General features: G+C 42.5%; 2 protein-coding genes across 2 annotated transcripts; one reads left to right on the top strand and one right to left on the bottom strand.

The window, feature by feature from the left end:
- Positions 1-3,807: 3,807 nt before the first annotated feature.
- LOC306740568 (calcium release-activated calcium channel protein 1-like) lies at positions 3,808-7,413 on the bottom strand (the record flags this gene model as incomplete). Its single annotated transcript, XM_079222761.1, has 2 exons — positions 3,808-4,587; positions 7,300-7,413. The coding sequence occupies 2 exons, from the start codon at positions 7,411-7,413 to the stop codon at positions 4,039-4,041; spliced, it is 663 nt and encodes a 220-aa protein (XP_079078887.1). The 3' UTR covers positions 3,808-4,038.
- Positions 7,414-9,796: 2,383 nt separating this feature from the next.
- Positions 9,797-18,961, top strand: kdm2ba (lysine (K)-specific demethylase 2Ba). The gene is made up of 10 exons (XM_079222649.1): positions 9,797-9,862; positions 12,658-12,882; positions 13,112-13,255; positions 14,025-14,111; positions 14,619-14,897; positions 15,013-15,833; positions 15,977-16,140; positions 16,240-16,401; positions 16,774-16,992; positions 17,678-18,961. Exons 1-10 carry the CDS (start codon positions 9,809-9,811, stop codon positions 17,857-17,859), a joined length of 2,337 nt encoding a protein of 778 aa, XP_079078775.1. The 5' UTR covers positions 9,797-9,808; the 3' UTR covers positions 17,860-18,961.
- The last annotated feature ends 1,141 nt before the right edge of the window (positions 18,962-20,102 follow it).

Here is a 20,102-nt window from a genome sequence, read left to right as displayed (position 1 = left end):
ATATCCTAAGGAGCGTATAGTGCCATATTACCCCACTAGAGAGCTGCGCTCACTAAATGCGGGGCTACTTGTGGTTCCCAGAGTCTTAAAAAGTAGGATGGGAGCCAGAGCTTTCAGTTATCAAGCTCCTCTTCTGTGGAACCAGCTTCCACTTTCAGTCCGGGGGGCAGACAGTCACCTCATTTAAGAGTAGACTTAAGACTTTCCTCTTTGATAGCGCTTATAGTTAGGGCTGGCTCAGGTTTATAGTTAGGGCTGGCTCCGTCAGGAGAGGGAGAGTCAGACAACTGCTAGAAGTGCTGCTATAGGCTTAGGGGGACATCTTAGGATTCACTGAGCTCCTCTTTCCTCTTCTCTCTCTCCTTCTGGATGAATTAATGCCTTTTTAATGCACATTACTAACTCTACTTTTCCTGGGAGCCTCTGTGCTTCCTCGCCTCAAGTTTCCATGGATTGTGACTGTCTGGAGCCGGTGCTGTCTCCTGCCTCCTGTCTCCTGCCTCCTGCATCCTGCCTCCGGCTGATGCCCCTCCTCTCTACCGCCTTCTGCTGACATGGATCGTGGTTATCTGGATCGTGGTCCATGCCTACTACTCATTATATGAATCAGTTCTGTCATATTCATTGAATGTGCTGTAACTCTGTCACGTTGTTAATTTTTTGTCGATTTTTTAGAGGAGTTTTTCCTGGTCTGATGTGAGGTCCCAGGACAGGGATGTTGTACGTGTATAGATTGTAAAGCCCTCCGAGGCAAATTTGTAATTTGTGATTTTGGGCTATACAAAATAAACTGAATTGAATTGAATCTCCTGTCTTGATCTATGCGTTATAATCACTTTGCAGTTTGTGCTTCCTCAAAAATACCATTTGCACTGTGCTCAATATCTTTCAGTGATACGCTGAGGTGCATCATTTCTGTGATAGATTGCCAACCATCCTTGTTGGGTGCACAGCAGACCTACAAGAAGACAAAGTCCTGATCAAGAAACTCTGATCGTTGGGTCAGAATGCCATCACATATATTCAAGTATCAAGCAACACAAACTCCGGAAAGAGTCAGAGAGCGGAGGAGTTTGTGTGCCTCGTTGTGATGCATGCTCATTTTTAAATAAACAGTTATTTGTGTCAGAGATGTTGATGGCATGAGAAACTGTCTGGACACATTTCCAGTGTGGTTTTCATTTTGACATCATAGTTTAAAATACATTTTATACAATTAATTTGTTTCTCTGTTTGTTTTTCCTGGCATCTTTTATACGTGTACAAGTTTTTTTAAATAAAGATAAAACAACTCAAATTATCTCAGATGTGTTTTATTCTCAAACCAGTACAACCACAAATTATCTTATCAGGTTACAGTAACACACCACACATAACCAAAACGTAGAATACAGTAGAATGCAGTGGTACCTCTCTATGTACAGTAACATAAAAATGTATAAATAAACCACAAAAAAATTAACCAAATAAACATGCCTTCGTTTGCATTGATCTCTTTCTAAAGAAGGCAATTCCTATCAGAAGTGTCCAAGAGTGTGTGCAGTTCACATGAATGAACCGATCTTCATTTCATTCCTTGTGAAAAGTCTTTAAGAAACACCATCAACAGTGCTTTGCAGAAGTGTAACGATCATTTCATAAACAGTCTGTATGGGACAAACCCCTTACGGCTCCTTATTTTGGAGCTTGTAATGACTGAGCATGTGTAGGACGTGGGGAATAAAGACATAATAGTGACCACAGCATTACCTTCATATAATTACAGTATGCTAGATCTATGGGATATGATATGTTCGGAACATGTTGTCATGACAACATCACATGAGAGAATAACTGATAAAAAGGAATTTGCTCTAAATATGTGCACATTTCCTCACTTGAGCTTGAACAACTTTTGTCACCAAGTTCAGAGTAAAGATGATAAAGAAAAGGAAAGAAAATGGTCAAACCCACGTAAAACTATTCAACAATGTGCCACAGCTCTCTTATGGAAATCTTCACAACCCCCGTCCATCAAAGCATGGTTACATGATATCCTGTTCCTCCTTAAATTGGAGAAAATTAAATTCACTCTTAGAGGGTGCTCTGATAGGTTTTATGCTTGCTGGAGACCTCTTCTTCGATATTTTGATGGACTTTCTTCTGATGAGGTGTTGTAGTACCTGCTGTTACGGACTCTTTCCTTGGTGCCCCCCCCGAGCCTGTGCTTGACCTAATAACAAATGCTGAAGTCCAGTTACTCTTTTGCTAGTGCAGGTTCTCATTTGCTGAGCCAGGATGCGAGCAGCTATCGTGTACCGTGTATCGTTGATTTTATATAACTGTTCATTTACTAATTCTTAATTAATTTTTATTTATTTTTCATTAGATTTAGTTTTGTTTGTTTGCTTGTGTATCCTCAATTAAGAGGTTGTTGTTTTTGTTGGTCGGGAAGGGAGTTTGTTTTGAATGATACTGTTGACCTGAATGCTTGGGGGGGGGGGAAGAAAAAGGCTAAATGTATCACAATTGTACTTGTACTGTTTCTTTGTGTACTTGCCTTAAAATAAAATTTAAAAAAAAACAATGTGCCACAGGACAAAAAGAACACATCTTATATTTCACACTTAGACAATCTGTAACCCAACAACGTGCTAACACGCTCAAGCTTGTAAACTATGAAGAGTACAAAACATACAAAACCGGCATTTCCAATACGTGCATGCTTTGTGATAATACATTCAAAAATACTTCTTAAAAGCCAGTGACAATTTAAAATTTACAAAAGCAACGTGAAATAGATAAAATCTCTCTTTGTTTCTTTTCTTTTTGACCACAGCTTGATTGTACAACAGTACACAGACTTCGCCATCAGGCTCAAAACGCTGCCCTTAAAAACTCATTTTGGTTGTCAATGAACCCTTGCTATAGAAATATTTCCACTGCAATGAGACACTTTGGTTAAAAGCATTCCCTTATTAATTTTTAAGAAGTGTTATTTTGCCTCAGATTGCACAAAAATACTGTAGGATTGATACATTCCATTTGTTTTTTGGAAACCCTAAACAATGCTTTGCTCAAAAATAAAAAAGTTTCTACAAGCAACCGTTCAGTCCAGTGAGTATGAGCGTGTATGTATAAAACAAACCAGCAATAGCACTGAGACCATATTAATGTTTTGTTCTTGTTCCTTAATTTTGGTTTTAGTCTGTTCAGCCAGCCATTCGAATATAACTGACATGTCAGTATTTCATATTCAAGGTGTGAATTGTCAGCTGTGGGTGTGTGGGTAGAGTGGGTCGCCCATCTGTATTGATAACAAAGGCTTGGTAAGGCTCCCTACAAAGCCTAACTTAAAGCCAGGCAAACGGAAGAAATCAATGCAATCCCCCATGGGACAATAATAAGGCCACAGGTGGATGCTGCAGTTGAGGAGATTTATACCGTGTGCCATCAGCAGCACAGAATAAACTGTGGGTTCGACAGCTCGAATAGAGCAGCAAACTACACATGAATGCATTTGTCCACCTGAATATAAAACACGTGTCCGTGCAGACTTCATTTACACGAATATTGAAAAGAAATTATTCCCTTGTTGAGTCATATTCAAACAAGGAAGTGCATCTTTACTTTAGCCATTGTGATTGTTTTTGTCTGATGTGGATTCTACCCAAATTCTCCTAGCCATGTTGTCTGTTTTAATGTAACTACACAACAACCCATTTTTCATTAGATCAGTGTCGTATTTAACTTAATAAAAACAGAACAAATGGTAGTCACTCTAATTCCTATAATTGTATACTCAAGTGCACCTGTGAAGTCCTTAAATGGCTTTAGCCCTAAAATATTTGTGAGGGCCGAAGAACAAAAGATGTACCCTCATTTTAAAAAGGTAAAAACTAGTTCCCTAATGTATAATGAGTACCGTAAAAGTTTGTGAAAATACATTATCCAAAAGTTGACTGTATTGAATTCAACAAAGCTCGACAGATCACACTTGCACTTCCTCCCTCCAAAAAAAACATGGGAGCACAGTTCATAAACATTAAGAATTGCTGGCTATAATCTATCGAAATGGATGGGGGCCTTCAGGTCGTCATTCTCACCCCTATGGTCCAGCTGGTTCTGGAGCTGAATGACCTGTTCCAGCTCTTTGATCTGCCGGTCCGTTTTGTGACTGACGAGTGTGCGGTAAAAGTGGATGGCGAACATGATAAAAACGATTCCAAACGGCACCATGATGCAGGTGGAAGCGATGGCTGCGGCCTGACCAGAACTTATGGTGCCGTTGATTTCTTTGCTTTTGAGGGGTAAGAATTTCACCCAGCACAAGAGCATCACCTCTGTCAGGAAGAGGAGGGTGCCGATGACTGTGGAGAAAGCCCAAGCCAATTCTATGTGGTGGTGCATGCGCTCGTGGGGAGACTCGTGGACGGAGTTGAGGTTGTGAACATTGCTGACAGCCTCAAGATTAGGAAGGATGCAGGTGCTGATCATGAGGGCGAAGAGGTGCACTGCAACCAGAACTGTGGTGCAGGCACTGAAGGCTATCAGCAGCCCTGGAGGATACGTATGATCCGGCTCCAGCTGTACCTCCACCATGGCAACCTGTGAATATCATAAAAGAAAAATGTCTCTTTGCCACTTGATAATTGATTATCAACATATGACTGTAACTGCCAAAATCCTGTTAAACCAGACTGCATCAGTTAGTAACACAATGGCTGTCATATTTATTTCACTTTACATGTGTACATAAGAAAGTCTAATAAAGATCACTATAATCACTCATTGCTTTCTACCTGTTATCTCCACCCTGAAGTAAGGACTATGTAAATTAATCTAACAAAATGTAACAATAAAAGTCTCAGATGTGGCAGTTTCTTCTAAATTTGACCAAATAGCAGCTTGTGGTCAAAAGTTCAAACTTAGGTGTTATCATAAAGCTATTTGAGGGCCCCTGAATTGTAATAAGAGCAGGGCAGCTGCATTATTGTAAATGCACCGCTTACAGAGTTTTGTACATAAAATACATGCATATAGCATTATCAGCATATAAGCCAAAAGAGAAGACTTTTTCACAAATGGTGTTGCTCTAAAGAGTTCCCTCTAGAGAGAGACAAGTGGAGCAGTGTGTGTGTGTGTGTGTGTGTGTGTGTGTGTATATATATATATATATATATATATATATATATATTTATTGTTGGCCTCAAGGAAGTTCTGGCAATCCATCCGACGGCTCAGGAAGGGAAAGCAGAGGCTACCCCAGGCTGTTCTCAGCAGGGGGGGGGAACTGCTGACCCGGACTGGGGACATCACCGGGCGGTGGAAAGAGCACTTTGAGGAACTCCTAAACCCGGCCAACATGTCCCCCGGAGAGGGGGCAGTGCCGGAAGACTTTGGGGTGGTTTCTCCCATATCCCTGGCAGAGGTCGCTAAGGTAGTCAAAAAGCTCCTTGGTGGCAAGGCGCCAGGGGTGGACGAGATCCGCCCTGAGATGCTGAAAGCGCTGGACATTGTTGGGCTGTCTTGGTTGACACGCCTTTTCAGTGTCGCATGGGGGTCGGGAACAGTGCCCATGGACTGGCAGACCGGGGTGGTGGTTCCCATCTTCAAGAAGGGGGACCGGAGAGTGTGCTCAAACTATCGTGGCATCACACTGCTCAGCCTCCCGGGAAAAGCTTATGCCAGGGTGCTGGAAAGGAGGCTCCGACCGCTTGTCGAACCTCGGATTCAAGACGAGCAGTGCGGATTCCGTCCCGGTCGTGGAACAGTGGACCAGCTCTTTACCCTTGCAAGACTACTGGAGGGGTCCTGGGAGTTTGCCCAACCAGTCTACATGTGCTTTGTGGACTTGGAGAAGGCTTTCGACTGGGTCCCTCGGGGGTTTTTGTGGGGGGTGCTGCGGGAGTATGGGGTGCCGGACCCGTTGGCACGGGCTATCCGGTCTCTGTACGCCTGCAGTAGGAGCTGTGTCCGTATCCTCGGTAATAAGTCAGACACGTTCCCGGTGGGTGTTGGCCTCCGCCAGGGCTGCCCTTTATCACCGGTCCTGTTCGTGACCTTCATGGACAGGATATCTAGGCGCAGCCAGGGGGCGGAGAGGATCCGGTTCGGGAGTCTCGGGATCGCCTCTCTGCTGTTCGCGGATGATGTGGTCCTGTTTGCCTCCTCGGACTGTGACCTCCAGCATTCACTGGGGCGTTTTGCAGCAGAGTGTGAAACGGCAGGGATGAGAGTTAGCGCCTCCAAATCTGAGGCCATGGTGCTCTGCGGGAAACCGGTGGATTGCTCCCTCCGGGTGGGGACAAACTGCCTACCCCAAGCGAAGGAGTTCAAGTATCTCGGGGTCTTGTTCACGAGTGAGGGTAAGGTGGAGCGGGAGATCGACAGACGGATCGGTGCGGCTGCAGCTGTAAAACAGGCGCTGTACCGGTCCGTCCTGGTGAAGAGGGAGCTGAGCCGGAAGGCGAAGCTCTCCATTTTCTGGTCGGTCTATGTTCCAACCCTCACCTATGGTCACGAACTTTGGGTCGTGACCGAAAGAACGAGATCTCGGATACAAGCGGCCGAAATGAGCTTCCTCCGCAGGGTGGCCGCGCTCACCCTTATGCCGCGGGTGAGAGGGAAACCTGGGTCGGCCTGCTGAACCTGCTGCCACCGCGACCCGACCCCGGATAAGCGGCTGATAATGGATGGATGGATGGATGGATGGATATATATATATATATATATATATATATAGTCATGTTGTCTAATTCTGCTGTTTAACACTACATTTCAGAAAAAATAAGGCTATTTGTATACTTTTTGTTTTTGAGTATATGAAATTGGTGTTGATTTGCACCTTGAATAAAACAAAACAACATCAAAGATATTTAATAAAAAATTTTAAAAAGTGCTGCTGTGCGGTCTACTTTTTAGGGCGGAAGATTTTCATAGACTTGATGGTGAGCAAACCCTCTGAAGTTTAAACAGAGTGGTCTTCATCCGTTGCCATTGCACAGGTGCACCGTGAGAAAACAGCTCGTGCAAAGTCACGCATGACAAAACTTGCGAGAACAGTTTGGACCAGATAGTGACCGTCGTCTTTTTACGTCGGCAAACTTTTTTAATTCAAGCGGTCCTTTAAATCAGACGGTAAATAATAGTAAATATGAACGCCCAGGAGCCGTTATTAGGCCTGCCCTTGAAAACAATCATCTGCGTCACATACACATATCTGCAGTGCATGCCGACGGCCTAAACTGAGTTTGCATCCATGCAGTAAAAAAAGGGAACTGAGTCCCAGGAACCCGGAGAAGTCAAAGCGTAACTTACCATCGCGAATCCAGACAACAGCGCAGAAGTGCGACTGGTGGCTTTTAGCTTGGCTCGACTCAAGTACAGTTTCCTCCATGATAGAGCCTGCAGGGAGTGCTCGTTCAAACTCATTCCGAAAGCTGCCGCAAGTTACTGTCTCGGTTACTTTTGTAAATATGGAGTTATGAACCGGACGGATTTGCAGGCTCTACCGACTCGATGAAGTAGACAGGTGAAAGGCACACGCGGGGAATTTGGTTCCGATGAAGTACAACATCCACTAAAACCAGTAACGTTAGATGCAGAAAGCTATCAAACTATGTCAAAACTTTTCAACAACAGCTGACCGACTCCGTCAGTCTATCAGGAAACACAAGATACCCACAATCCAATGCTCCCCACGAGCGCTGCGGCTGCAGCCCGCCTCCTTGCGCCAGTTATTCGTCATGAAGCTGGGTTGTCTTCATTTACGAATATGTACCTTACCTCCTGCAAAATGCACCCAAATTATGCCATTCACTAAAGTTCAATTATGAGTGGCTTGTCGTAGCTGCCCACACATCTGTTAGTGTTGTTCTCTGAAGTGCACCCTGATCTTAATGCTGCAGTGTGAACTGTTCCTTGTTAAACATGGAGAGATTGGTCTTTAATACTTTAACGTACATTGTTGTATCTGGAGGTTTTCACACTCTGTGACTGCGTTGGACCAAATAATATTAAAGGACTATTAAAGCAGTGTTTTTTCTCCAGGGGATGGGTGAGATTTTTTCTAAATATATTTAAAATTATAATCCATTAAAAAAATCTTTAGAAATTGTTTTTTCATACATATTCAATACATTATGGAGTTATGAACCGGATAACTAAGTGTAAGTTCAGAATATGAATTGTATATATTCTATATTAAATCAGACACTGATGGCACAGCGCTGTGTATTACATATTTTGTTCAACCAAAAATGCTTTGCGCTGGTTAGGGTGTACTTGGCTGAAAACAAATTCTCAGGGGTTATATCACTGAAAAAAAGGTTGAAAACCATGTATTAAAGAGTGCAAAATCCAGTTATGTCCGTGGTTTATGTCGGTAGATCATGTTTAGAAAGTTAGTAATTCACACTGACACCTGGATTGGTTATGTTCTAGTGTAATCCTTATTTTACCACATTGAAATCTGATCTCACGTATGTCAAGTTCTAGATTTACAAGGGACACTCTATTTCCCTGCACAGTCAGAAATGTGGAAGTGTTGTTATCACAAGAGGTAATTCTGGAACTGGAAGGGGTCGTAGCCCAAAACATGTAATGTTAAATGAGGCCCTGCGGAAAAACAAACCGTGGTTGTTGTTTTTTGCTAATAATGCAAAATATTAGCATAAGACGAAAATCAGTTTTCATCATTTTATTTTTATTTTTTTTTCAGTATTTGTTATAATCGCTTTAATAACCTTCCTTGACATGGTTGTAATACAACTGAATTATTTAAAAACAACAACAACCGTCTGCCAAAAACGTATTCTTCAGACTACCACTGGATGACGCCAGGGTAAGATATTTTAAAAGCTCAAGAATAATGATTTTACACGCTTCCTTATTATATCATCATCATTATATAACGTTGAGGTTAAAGTCTCTCACCTTTAATTTGATTATCAACATCAGATCAAATGTGTGGCTGTGGTCATTATACACTTGTAATACATTGATAGTCCCCCAATTTTAAGGGAACAAAATGTATTGGGCAAATGTTCAGTCATCATATTGAACATCTAATAGAAAATATCGCACAATCAATGAAGAGGTTTGTATCTAAAAGACATCAGAGACTCTTGAAATATTAGTGATACCTGTAATTGCTCTGGCTTTTCTATGCTTGTGTCTGGTGTTCAGAAGGTGAATCCTGCTCAGATGGACTGAAGTCAGCCACAACCCCTGATACTGTTTGGCCATTAAGCAACGCAATGTACAAAATGTAAATCATCCTTATTGACAACAACCTTTACTTGTAAATCTCTTTTAATAATTAAATTCAATGGCCTGAATCTAACCTGTACCAGAACACACTGACTCACTTCCACGTAAAACAGGAGAAGCTAAGACGGACGTATGTAGGAGTCAACCATCTTGTGTTTCCTGCTGATCTTCATTTCCTGTTGCATCGATGCTGCTATCAAGTCGCACATTAATAATCGTTGCAACCTATGTCAAGGGTTTTGCAACGCTACATGTTGTATAGTCGCCTTACTTAACTATTACATACTCTATTTTACATTAAAAAAACGTCCATAATCACTACCATCGACCTTTTTGTTTTTTTTGCTAACCTAAATGCTGTAGCTTTGGTGCGTAACGTGAGCAGGAAGTTGGTGTTTCCCGGGTTTCCCATGGTTCCTGAACACAGCACAATTTGCGACCAGCTGCCTCTGTGTTGGTGCGATGTGAAGGAGGGGGGGAGGAATGAGCTAAGCTGGATGCTTGTTCAGCCATGTTAGTTTTCTCTGCTGTTCACGAACGATGAGAGAGAGGAGCCATGGCCTTGTCATTGAGCGGAGACGATGAGGAATATGATTCAGAGTCTGAGCAGGTCAGAGCTGCTACCTTTCATTATGTGACCTCCGTGTATGCGGATGTGTGTGTTTTTCTCAAAGTGTGTTGCGATGAAAGAAAGCCTTTTGTGAGCGGAATGGTGTTTTTTCTCCAGTTGCTTCAGGTTAACGTTGCCTTCTCACCCGCTCTTCTTCTCCGTATTCAGTCGGGTTGAAACCTCCTCCGTTAACCGGGTTATAGAGGTGAATTACGTTACTTCGTTAAATGTTGTGTTCACTGAGTTTATTTGGACTCATCAGAATCGCTTCCCTGGACGTCCAAAAGCACTGTGTCCTCTCCTCCTCGGACACCATCTATCATGTTAGCATAACTGACCCACTTCGTACTGACCAGCTCTTAAAGCACCTCTCCTTCTGTTATTTGTGGCTGTGACCAGAACCTAAATGTAAAGCAGTAAATATTATAAGCAGTTAGACAACTTCATACTGTTACAATCTGTGATTCACACACGTACGTTAACCCCGCACATGTCCTGTGAGAAAGAAAAAAAGCATACTTGTGATTCATTTCCTCACACTTACTAAACTTGCCTCTTCACTCTGTGCCTTTAAGAAGGCTTTAGGCAAAATATTGTCTGGGCTGGGACCAAGGAGGGGGATGGGTTTAGGGAACAATGAAGTGGCTCTACTTCCAGTAGTTCCCAAACTTTGGTCCAGTGACCCCTCAAACCCCTGGAAAAAATAGTGGTTGGTTTGATTTCAACAGTATTTTGTCCACTTGTTCTGCATAGGGTGGAGAAATATACTGCACGTGTCATTTATGCCAGAAGTTGCACTCAATATATTTTCTTTTGAGGGTCCTGAGGAAAAAGTTTGTATTTGTGCTATGAAGTGCATTTGTTGTGTGGTTCATTGCATGAACGCTTTCTAACCAGGCTTTTGGGATATTGCACAAGTCTCCGAAATATGAGAGGTGCTGACACAAGAGCCAGGTTGTGCTTACACAATGTTAACACCCACAAACAGTTCATCAGAGAGGGTGTTTTGACCTCCTCTGTAGTGACACACTGTTGCAGACGGTAATACACACTGTTGTTTGTGTTGAGAACCTCTGTACATGAGCAACAAATGATGAGCCCTGTGACTTCCTCCCTCTGAAATCCACGCTAAAGCTGAGTCAGAAGACTGCACTCTGAATATAGGCCATGTTTTTGTTCGCAGACCTCAGGAACCAATCCCAAATTCCTGACATATTACTGCACAGGGTTACAGTGGAGACGGGTCAGCTGATAGTTGCGACCACGCTCTGCAAAGTGCTCTGATGTTTTTGTAAATTTGAGAGTAAACTAAATGCAGATGTCTGAGATCTTCAGGGAATGTAAGCAGTGTTTATTATTTGTTGTGATCAAAACTTTGCTTGGACACTTTACTTTTAGGAGCTTTGTTCAGGGGCTGACAGTAGATATGATTTTAGAAAAAGTCATCTCATACAAGGGCAGGAAAATAATGAGGTCGCTGAACAAAAACACATTGTGCAATGTTGACAGTCAACCACCCTGCAGCAGCCGCCCTTCCTTTGATGCTTCCGTCCCAAAATTTCCACGGTAGTCTGATGGATTTATGGAAAGCTGTCAGAGGAATTATTCCATATCTCCACTAAATTCTCCATCAGTAACAGCGGGCAAAACACACAGTATTGTGCTGGGATATTATACCATTTAAAAGAAACTAAATATTTTTCAAAGACATCTTTCCAAAGTCCTCCTGAGGGAAAATAAAAAATCAGGACAACATTAATAATCTACTGAGATGGTTTGTCAACGTCAGCAGAGTCGGGGCTGGTTTCTCTTCTCTGTTGAGGAAATGTCTCTCTGACAGCATTAGTTTGATTGTCGTTAGCCCGGGACGTCTTGTTCTATTTGCATCTGGCGTTACCTGTCTGACCTGTCTGCAGCACTCTCGCATTGTTATCTGGAAAAGAAACCAGCATGTGCTGAACTGCGCAGTAGTAATGATCAGTAGAAGACTAAGAATAAATGACATCATGAAAGTGTTCACAGCCTCACATTAAATCCTCCTTTGCGCTTATTTTTATCCATCTCTAGCAGTCGTCTATTCAAACAGTTGCCACCAGCAAGGCAAACGTGTTGCCAAGGTAACCTCTTCTCCTGCTAGAACAAGAATCACTAATGGTCTATGATTTGTCTTATTTTCATCGCACTTTACCGTCCTGCCATGGCAACAGGGAAGAGACTTAAAATAAATGTGAGAAATTCACAACATGAAGTCTGTGTGTGTGTGTGTGTGTGTGTGTGTAAGATGACTCTAATATCCATGTTACATTTTCTTTTACATGTTTACGCTCATGAGTCACACATGGAGGAAATATGTATGCAAATGTCAGAGCTGTGAGGCTGCAAGCATTTTTTTCATCATAGAAACATGTTTTTGATCTGATAACTTCTGGGATCTTTTCAGATTCCCAAAACTAATGACACAATTAGTCAATTCATTCTAGCAACAGACGTATAATCTGAAACTATTTTTATAATCGATTCATCCTTTTAAATGCTGGTTGGTTCCAGCGTCTCAAATGTGTTACTATTCTCCTATTCATTTATTTGTAAATTGAACATTTTGCTGGCAAGAACAGACTGTTCTAATTAAAATAAAGTGAAATGAGTCGGTTGCATTTTGTGTTGTGAATAATATCAGGCATCAGTTTCATATCTGTTGTGATGGTCCGACCCTCATTCGATTGCTAACATATTTGTTTATCTCTTAATTTTGTGGCGTTCCTCTAACCTCTCATCTCTCTCTGTTGGTCTTCTAGCAGCGGGCGGCCAACCGGCCGAAGCCAAAGGTGGGGACGTCGTCGGCTGTTAAGCTGCCATCCAATCGCAGCTCATCCGGAGCAAGACGCAGGAGGACGCGATGTCGGAAGTGCGAAGCGTGCCTCCGGAACGAGTGTGGAGAGTGTCACTTCTGCAAGGACATGAAGAAGTTTGGAGGGCCAGGGCGCATGAAGCAGTCTTGCATTATGAGACAGTGCATTGCAGTATGTTTTTTTTTGTCATATTTAAAAAAATGTATAAAGCATTCACACGCACATTTTCCACAAATTAAACCATTTTGCCTGTTTTCTTTATATTTAGTGACTGTGTATCAAAAAAACTAAAACAATGTGCAGTCATAATTTCTCTTCTGAAAAAGAAAACAAAAGTCAATATAATCTGGTTTGTTGAGTTAAATGTATTTATTCCTTCATGTTCTTTATGTTCATGCAGCCGGTTCTGCCTCACACAGCGGTGTGTGTGGTGTGTAAGGAGGCAGGAAAAGAGGACACACTGGAGGAAGAGGAGGACAAGTTCAATTTCATGCTGATGGAGTGCTCTATCTGCAACGAGATCGTCCATCCCAACTGTCTCAAGGTACAGAGGGCTGGGCTGGGAACCGTTGAACAACTTCTCCTTAGTTAAGTCACTCACTGGGTGACTCATTTCTGTTGAAGCAGCGTGCCAGGAATCCCAGGCCTTTGTAACATAATGTGAGTGACTAAGACATTTGGACTGTATTCACTGAAGGTAATTGGATGTGGTGTTGTTTATAGAACTGAACAAACTCATCATGATTATGTGGCTCAGAAGATTTTACGACTCAAATGTGTTTGAGGATCTGACTCCCGTCACATGCTCAAGAACGCAAGTAATCAAGCATCAAAACTATTTACTGAGTCACCAAAAATGTAGTATGATACATTAGACCTTACTAGTTGCAGCACTAAAAACTTTTTGTTACATAAAGGCCCACATGTAAAGCAGCACACGCCCTGTTTATAACCAGGCCAGTACAGGCTTTGGCAAACCAGTTTTTCAGACAAGCACTGTCTAGTTGTTTAGAAGCAACCAACAACGAAGATATTTTGATATGACAACAAACAACAATTTGGACATTATATCTATTCAGAGGTGCTTAATTAACTTTATCAAGTAGGAGTCTTTAACTTCACTTCCCTTCCCTATTTAATGCTTGAAGCAGAAGTCTGCATGTTAGCTGAGGTTAAACTGTGCTAACCTGCCTAGCAGGCACACATCCCAACAGTCACTTTCACTTCCCTTGTCTTGTCTGTGTTAAAATAGGTCACCGTTAAAGCTTGTTGTTCTTGTTGAAATCCGGTTCATGTCCTTGTCTGTTTATCAGGTGAGCGAGGCCTCAGGAGTGGTGAACGACGAACTCCCTAACTGCTGGGAATGTCCCAAATGCAACCATGCAGGGAAAAGTGGAAAAGTGAGTACAATTATGTGTGAGTCATTCACAGTCTTGGATTATGCAAGTTTACTAATGGTGTGTTGGAAGTGTGGTCACTCTGAAAACAATTCAAACTTAAGATTCCTGAGATGTTCTTCATTTGGGTATTACTCATGGATATCAACTTTCGTTATTGTGTGTGTGTGTGTGTGTGTGTGTGTGTGTGTGTGTGTGTGTGTGTGTGTGTGTGTGTGTGTGTGTGTGTGTGTGTGTGTGTGTGTGTGTGCGCGCGCGCGCGCGCATGTGCGTGTCTGTGGTAATAATCAGCTTGCCACTTCCTGTTTATACTTTTCTAGTTTATGAACATTATTCACATGTGACTCTGTTTGTCACAGAAGCAGGAAACCACTGACTAACACATGTTTTGATCACATTGACACACTTTATTAATCCGTAGACACAGTTGTAGTACAGTTGGTTCATCTATCCGCGATAGGCTAAAGGTATAAAGTTGTCTCGCAATTTTTGTCCCCCTTGGTGTTGAAGCAAAAAAGGGGTCCAGGGTTCAAGTACGCCTCCAACCTCCCTGGCTCTCTGCTGAGGGAACAGAAGCCAGTCAAGGAGGAGGGGGACGTTTCTTCTGCCGCCAAGAGGAGACCAGACAGAGAGGAGACACCCAGGTACAGGCCCGAGGAGTCTCTCCACAGACAGCCACCACTGCTCTCTCCCAGCAACCTGCCTCGGCCCAGGCCTGAGGACAAACTGAGGAAGAAGAGGAAGCTGTTTGATGATGATGAAGAAGAGGATCTCGGTGTGAGGAAGAAGGTTTGTATCCTTTATAAAGTGATTTAAAAAGTTTAATTTTAGACATTTTAGATGCCAGTTTTTGTTTTGCCACACCAAAGTAATTTTAAGTGATCACATTTTTTTTTTTCTGAAGGAAAAGTCAGATGTTCCTTATTTTTCCAAACTTCTACACCAAATCAAGACGGAAGAGGAGGACGAAGATGCATATTACGAGGAGGAGGATGAAGAAGGAAGGGGGCCTCACTTCCGGGGCGTTGTAGAGAGGAAGGGGCGTTTTGGAGACACTGAAGAAGAAGGGGATGAAAAGGACTCCAAGAATGCACTTTTGAATCCCTGCATTAAAACACCTGTTGGAGACAGTGACCAGTCCCTCTGCAGCTCTCCGCAGGCTGGCCCCAGCAGCGAGGGCGGAAGTGAAACCCAGGAAAAAGGGCCATGTCCTAAAGCTCGCCGCAAGCGCCGCTTACCTAATAGAGAGTTGAGTCGAGAGCTGAGCAAAGCACTTAACCAGGAAATCCAGAAGACGGAGGACTGCCTGGCCAACGAGAACCGCCAACCTCTCAAGGTGGAGCCGGAGACGGAAAACGAGGAACCCAAGAGGTTATTCCGCAACGGCAATGAACTCGGGGATCAGAGGCCCCACCTCAAGACCAAAGAGATGAATGGGACCCCCTGGGAGCTGCGCCACTTCTACCCGAGTCAGATCACTCCACTGGGCTTCAACAGGAGCACCCCAACCAACCGGCCGGTACCCCCACACTCTCCACCCAAGTGTGTCCAAATGGAGCGGCACGTCATTCGGCCCCCTCCGATAAGCCCGCCTCCCGACAGGCTGCCTCTAAAAGACAGTAAAACGCATGTCATACAGCGCGAGGTCTGGATGAAGATCTTTGGCTATCTCACACACCAGGAGCTGTGTGTCTGCATGAGAGTTTGCAAGACGTGGAATAGATGGTACGTGCACAGCGCACACTTAACTTTGCATGTTAACGTTTTTATGTGCAACATCACAGGTATAGAAAAATAATACCGCTGCACAAAATGTACAAATCTTTAAGAAATAATTTGAAACATAAATCTTTCTTTCTGATGTCAAGGTGTTGTGATAAGAGACTTTGGACAAAGATTGATCTGAACCGCTGCACCTCCATCACTCCGCTCATGCTAAGTGGGATTATCCGCCGACAGCCCGTTTCTCTGGACCTCAGTTGGACCAACATTTCCAAGAAACAATTAAGCTGGCTTATTAATAGATTGCCAGGTACCTAACTATGCATGATTATTGATCTGTGAACAAGGAAAATTCTCTTTCTTTCTCTTGTTCTGCATCAGTATTTGAAAGTGCGGTTGTGTTTTTCAGGTTTGCGAGTGTTACGGTTATCAGGGTGTTCTTGGGCTGCTGTATCTGCACTCTGCACCTCCAGCTGCCCTCTGCTGCGCACCTTGGACGTCCAGTGGGTGGAGGGACTCAAGGACCCACAGATGAGGGATCTCCTTTCACCCCCCACAGACAACAGACCAGGTAACTTGTGGGTCAACCAAAAACGAGCACTGCTATGGATGGGGGGGTTTTATTCCTGCCTTCCGTGCTTTAATGTATTTAGGATGTCTCTTAGTGATTCATTCAATAAGTAATCATCGTGGTTAACATTGCACATTACCTATTGCGTTACCTACCCAGTTCATACTCTAAACTAGAGATTATTTTTCCTGGAAAAACAGGTATTTGTTTCCCCTCAGACCTCCTTCAGGTTTAGGTTTAAGAACTAAAACACGGCTTTAAAAATAAAGTTAATTGCAAGTTTACAGCTTTTAGCCATCCTAAAGATCCTTGTCGACGGTCATGTACCTGTTGACCAAATACTGATCTGTGACGTTCTTATGTGACTGACAGGTCAGCTGGATAACCGCTGCAAGTTGCGGAACGTGGCGGACCTGCGGTTGGCGGGACTCGACATCACCGACACGTCTTTACGTCTCATCAGTCGGCAGATGCCCTCTCTGTCCATGCTGGACCTGAGCTACTGCAACCATATCAATGACCAGTCCGTCAACCTGCTGACAGCAGCTGGGACCACGACCAGAGACTCCCTCACAGATATCAACCTGTCAGGTGAGACCTGGCACCAGAGCACAAGCAGAGTAGGAATACAGCGACTGTAGTGGTTCCTGAGTTGTAAAGGGGCCTAAAAAGGAGCGATACAGTCGTAAGCTTCCTCTGGGACGACAATCAGTTTATTCAGAGAAACCAGTCGCTATGTTGAGATGTGTGCATTTCATCCTCAGTAATCCATTAATTCAGCAGTTGAAGACAAAAAAAGATCAAACAGATAAAAGATGTAAAGACGTATATGCCAACTTCAGCCAAAAACATCAGAATAAAGAGTACATTAATTCAAAGATAACAAAAGGATGGGGAGTTGCCTGGGTCATGTTTATTGTCCCATAAGTAACTTTGTTTCATTAGTTTGTCTTGTTTTCACACATTTGCTACTTAAGAAAGGTAACACCACATGAAATGGAATATAGTTAACGGGGAAAGCTGTAGTTGCTTGTCATCATTGTAAATTGAGTCTGTCCAGTTTCACTAGATTCCATGGGGAAAAGACAGGACCATGTTTTGTTACATACTTTGCATTTGTCCTACTTACATAATCTACATGCATCTCTGTTAATGTTGATGTTATGTATCAAGATAAGAGAGAAAGATAAAATGATGTGATCAGGGAATTTTCTATGGTCACCCTTTTTTAACATACCAAGTTTGACAGATTATTGTTCTCTCTGTTTTCTTTTAGTTTGTAACCGAGTCACAGACCATTCCCTAAACTTTTTTAAGCGCTGTGGAAGCATCTGTCAGATCGACCTTCGCTTCTGCAAGCAGGTGACCAAGACGGCCTGCGAAAGGTTCATCGCAGAGATGTCTGTAAGTGTACCGTTTAGACTGAAAGAGGACAAACTGCTGCAGAAGACGAGCTAGTTACTAACAGGACAACAATTTATGAAAGACTGTCTTTGCACTTAAAGGAACAAGTTTTTTTCTTTTTAAACTGCTCCTGTGATAAGTTTCTGAATCAATGTCACAGTAAACAAACTGAAACAAAAGACAGATTCCTGGACGGAGATCTTCAATGGACTTAAGGAGGTGACGAACATTCACTGGACAGATGAAGAGGAAACGGCATGCATGTATTTGTGTTGCGATTGTACTTTTATAAAGACCTGCTTGTATTTGAGTTTTGGGTTGTTTTATTTTTATTCTTTAAATATTTGAAAATGCAGCATTTTTATACAAGCATAATTTCACGAGTTTCAGTGTCTCTGGAAATGAATATCACGGAGAGACGGCATGGCATGTGAACTGAAAATTGTCCCTTTCCTCAGTTTGCCTTCATACAACAGTGTCTTCTATGTGCCAAAATCTGTATTTGACATTAATATAACTTTAGTATCAGACAAAAAATAAGCTGTACAGAAATAAATGACTAAATTATCATAACTACTTTCCAAATATTTAGAATGTATTTCAAGAATGATAGAACAAAGCTATCAAATTAAATATTCCCGTTACACCCTCATGTCTTCACTTACCTTAATACTTTTATGAATTGTTGAGTGTTGTGTTTAACAGGCTTTTCGCCAACATTTCAACATTAATTTATTGATTTTTATTTTTATTTTTTTACAGTCTGTATTTATTCATTACATAACTTCACATGGACCTCTCAGAGCTGGGTCAAATAATGCTTGCAAATCATTTATCGAGGTTTGAGCCACCCAACACCCAAAAGTCAGCGGCAGGAAGTCTCAGCCATAGCAAACGTGTGACTGACGATTTACCGAACAGACTACCTATCTATAATGCAGTCAACCTCACACGTGTGGTTTTCCAAACAGGTTCCAGAAAAACGTTTGCATATGGCTAATTTGGATATATTTAAATAATAACTCCATACAGTAGGTGTTGTGTGTATCTTGGGGTGTGTTGTGCTGTAACCTATCACCTCAGGTGAATGTGATAATGTTTATATTTGTAAATCCAAATACTAAGTGCTAATATGCATTAAAAGAATTTCCTTTGTACCAGCACTGAGTCTAGTCAGTTTTTGTATGCCAGGCTGACTTGTATTTGAAGCAGATGTCAGACTTTGTAGTGGTTCATGTGACACCTCTGAGGTCACAGCCTCAGTGGGGATTTGGGAGGGATTTGTTGCGATGCTAACACGCACGGCTCTAGAAATGGAAATGTCGATTCCCAAATTATATATCTGACAAAATATTGTGACGTTTTGTCAAGACATCTCTGCTCCCCAGAGACTGATGCTACCATGTGGTTTTGATTGAAATGTCTCTACAACTCCTGGATGGATTGACCTGAAATTGGTACACATAATTATATCTCCCTTAGGATAAACTGTAATACCTCTGATGCTCTTTTCATTTACTCTTTAACACTTCTGATGGAATTCCTGCAATACTAAAGTAATTCTCCTCAGCTGTGTTTATTGCTTCTGAGCAAATGCCAACACGCTAAACTTAGATAGTTACCATGATGAACACTACACCTGCTGAACATCAGCATGTTAGCATCGTCACTGTGAGCGGTTAGCATTTAAAGCTCAAAGCATTGCCTGTGAAACATCCAAATAGACCAAAACCCAAAGAATTACAAATATATAAAGCAGAAATCCTGCAAGTCCTCACATTAGACGAGCTGTTCATTTATATTACTTGATTTATGTGTCTCTTGTGTGTACTGCTGCTGTAGTCCTGCAATTTCCCCACTGCGGGACTAATAAAGTTTTAAAACCAGTGAACCGTAGGTTGAAAATGATCAAAATGGTTGATCGGTTTGGCTTGATCAATTACTCAACTGATAATTTCAATCAGGAGACTTTTAACGATACATTTATTACATATGCATAACATTTAAATAGTGCAAAGTCTTTGGCGATTGGACTCGTGATGCTGAGTTCTGATGATCAGGCAGAATCCCCCTGGAGTCCAGACACTGGTGGTGGTGGTGAAGAATGAAGTTGCTGCAATCTGACGGTGAGGAAGGAGCATGACCGAATGCTGGTTGGAGGTGCCTGTCTGTGGTGGAGGAGGGTCACATCTCATTTTGCGCTGAAATGACAACTGACAGCAACAAAGTGGAGAACCTATTTAAAGGTTGGACAGCAACGATATGATCGGCTTAAGGACACGGTGCAGCATCTGATT

The sequence above is a fragment of the Taurulus bubalis genome, assembly GCF_910589615.1.
Source record: "Taurulus bubalis genome assembly, chromosome: 8".
In the NCBI taxonomy this organism is placed as follows: Eukaryota; Metazoa; Chordata; class Actinopteri; order Perciformes; family Cottidae; genus Taurulus; species Taurulus bubalis.
The sequence above is the reverse complement of the archived record's forward strand: the minus strand, read 5'-3'. Positions and strand labels throughout refer to the sequence as shown.

Coding starts and splice junctions, on each gene's coding strand:
- kdm2ba (XM_079222649.1), top strand. CDS start 9,809: ATGGCCTTGTCATTGAGCGGAGACGATGAGGAATATGATTCAGAGTCT. Junction 9,863..12,657: donor ATGATTCAGAGTCTGAGCAG/GTCAGAGCTGCT, acceptor TTGGTCTTCTAG/CAGCGGGCGGCCAACCGGCC. Junction 16,402..16,773: donor CCCCACAGACAACAGACCAG/GTAACTTGTGGG, acceptor TGTGACTGACAG/GTCAGCTGGATAACCGCTGC.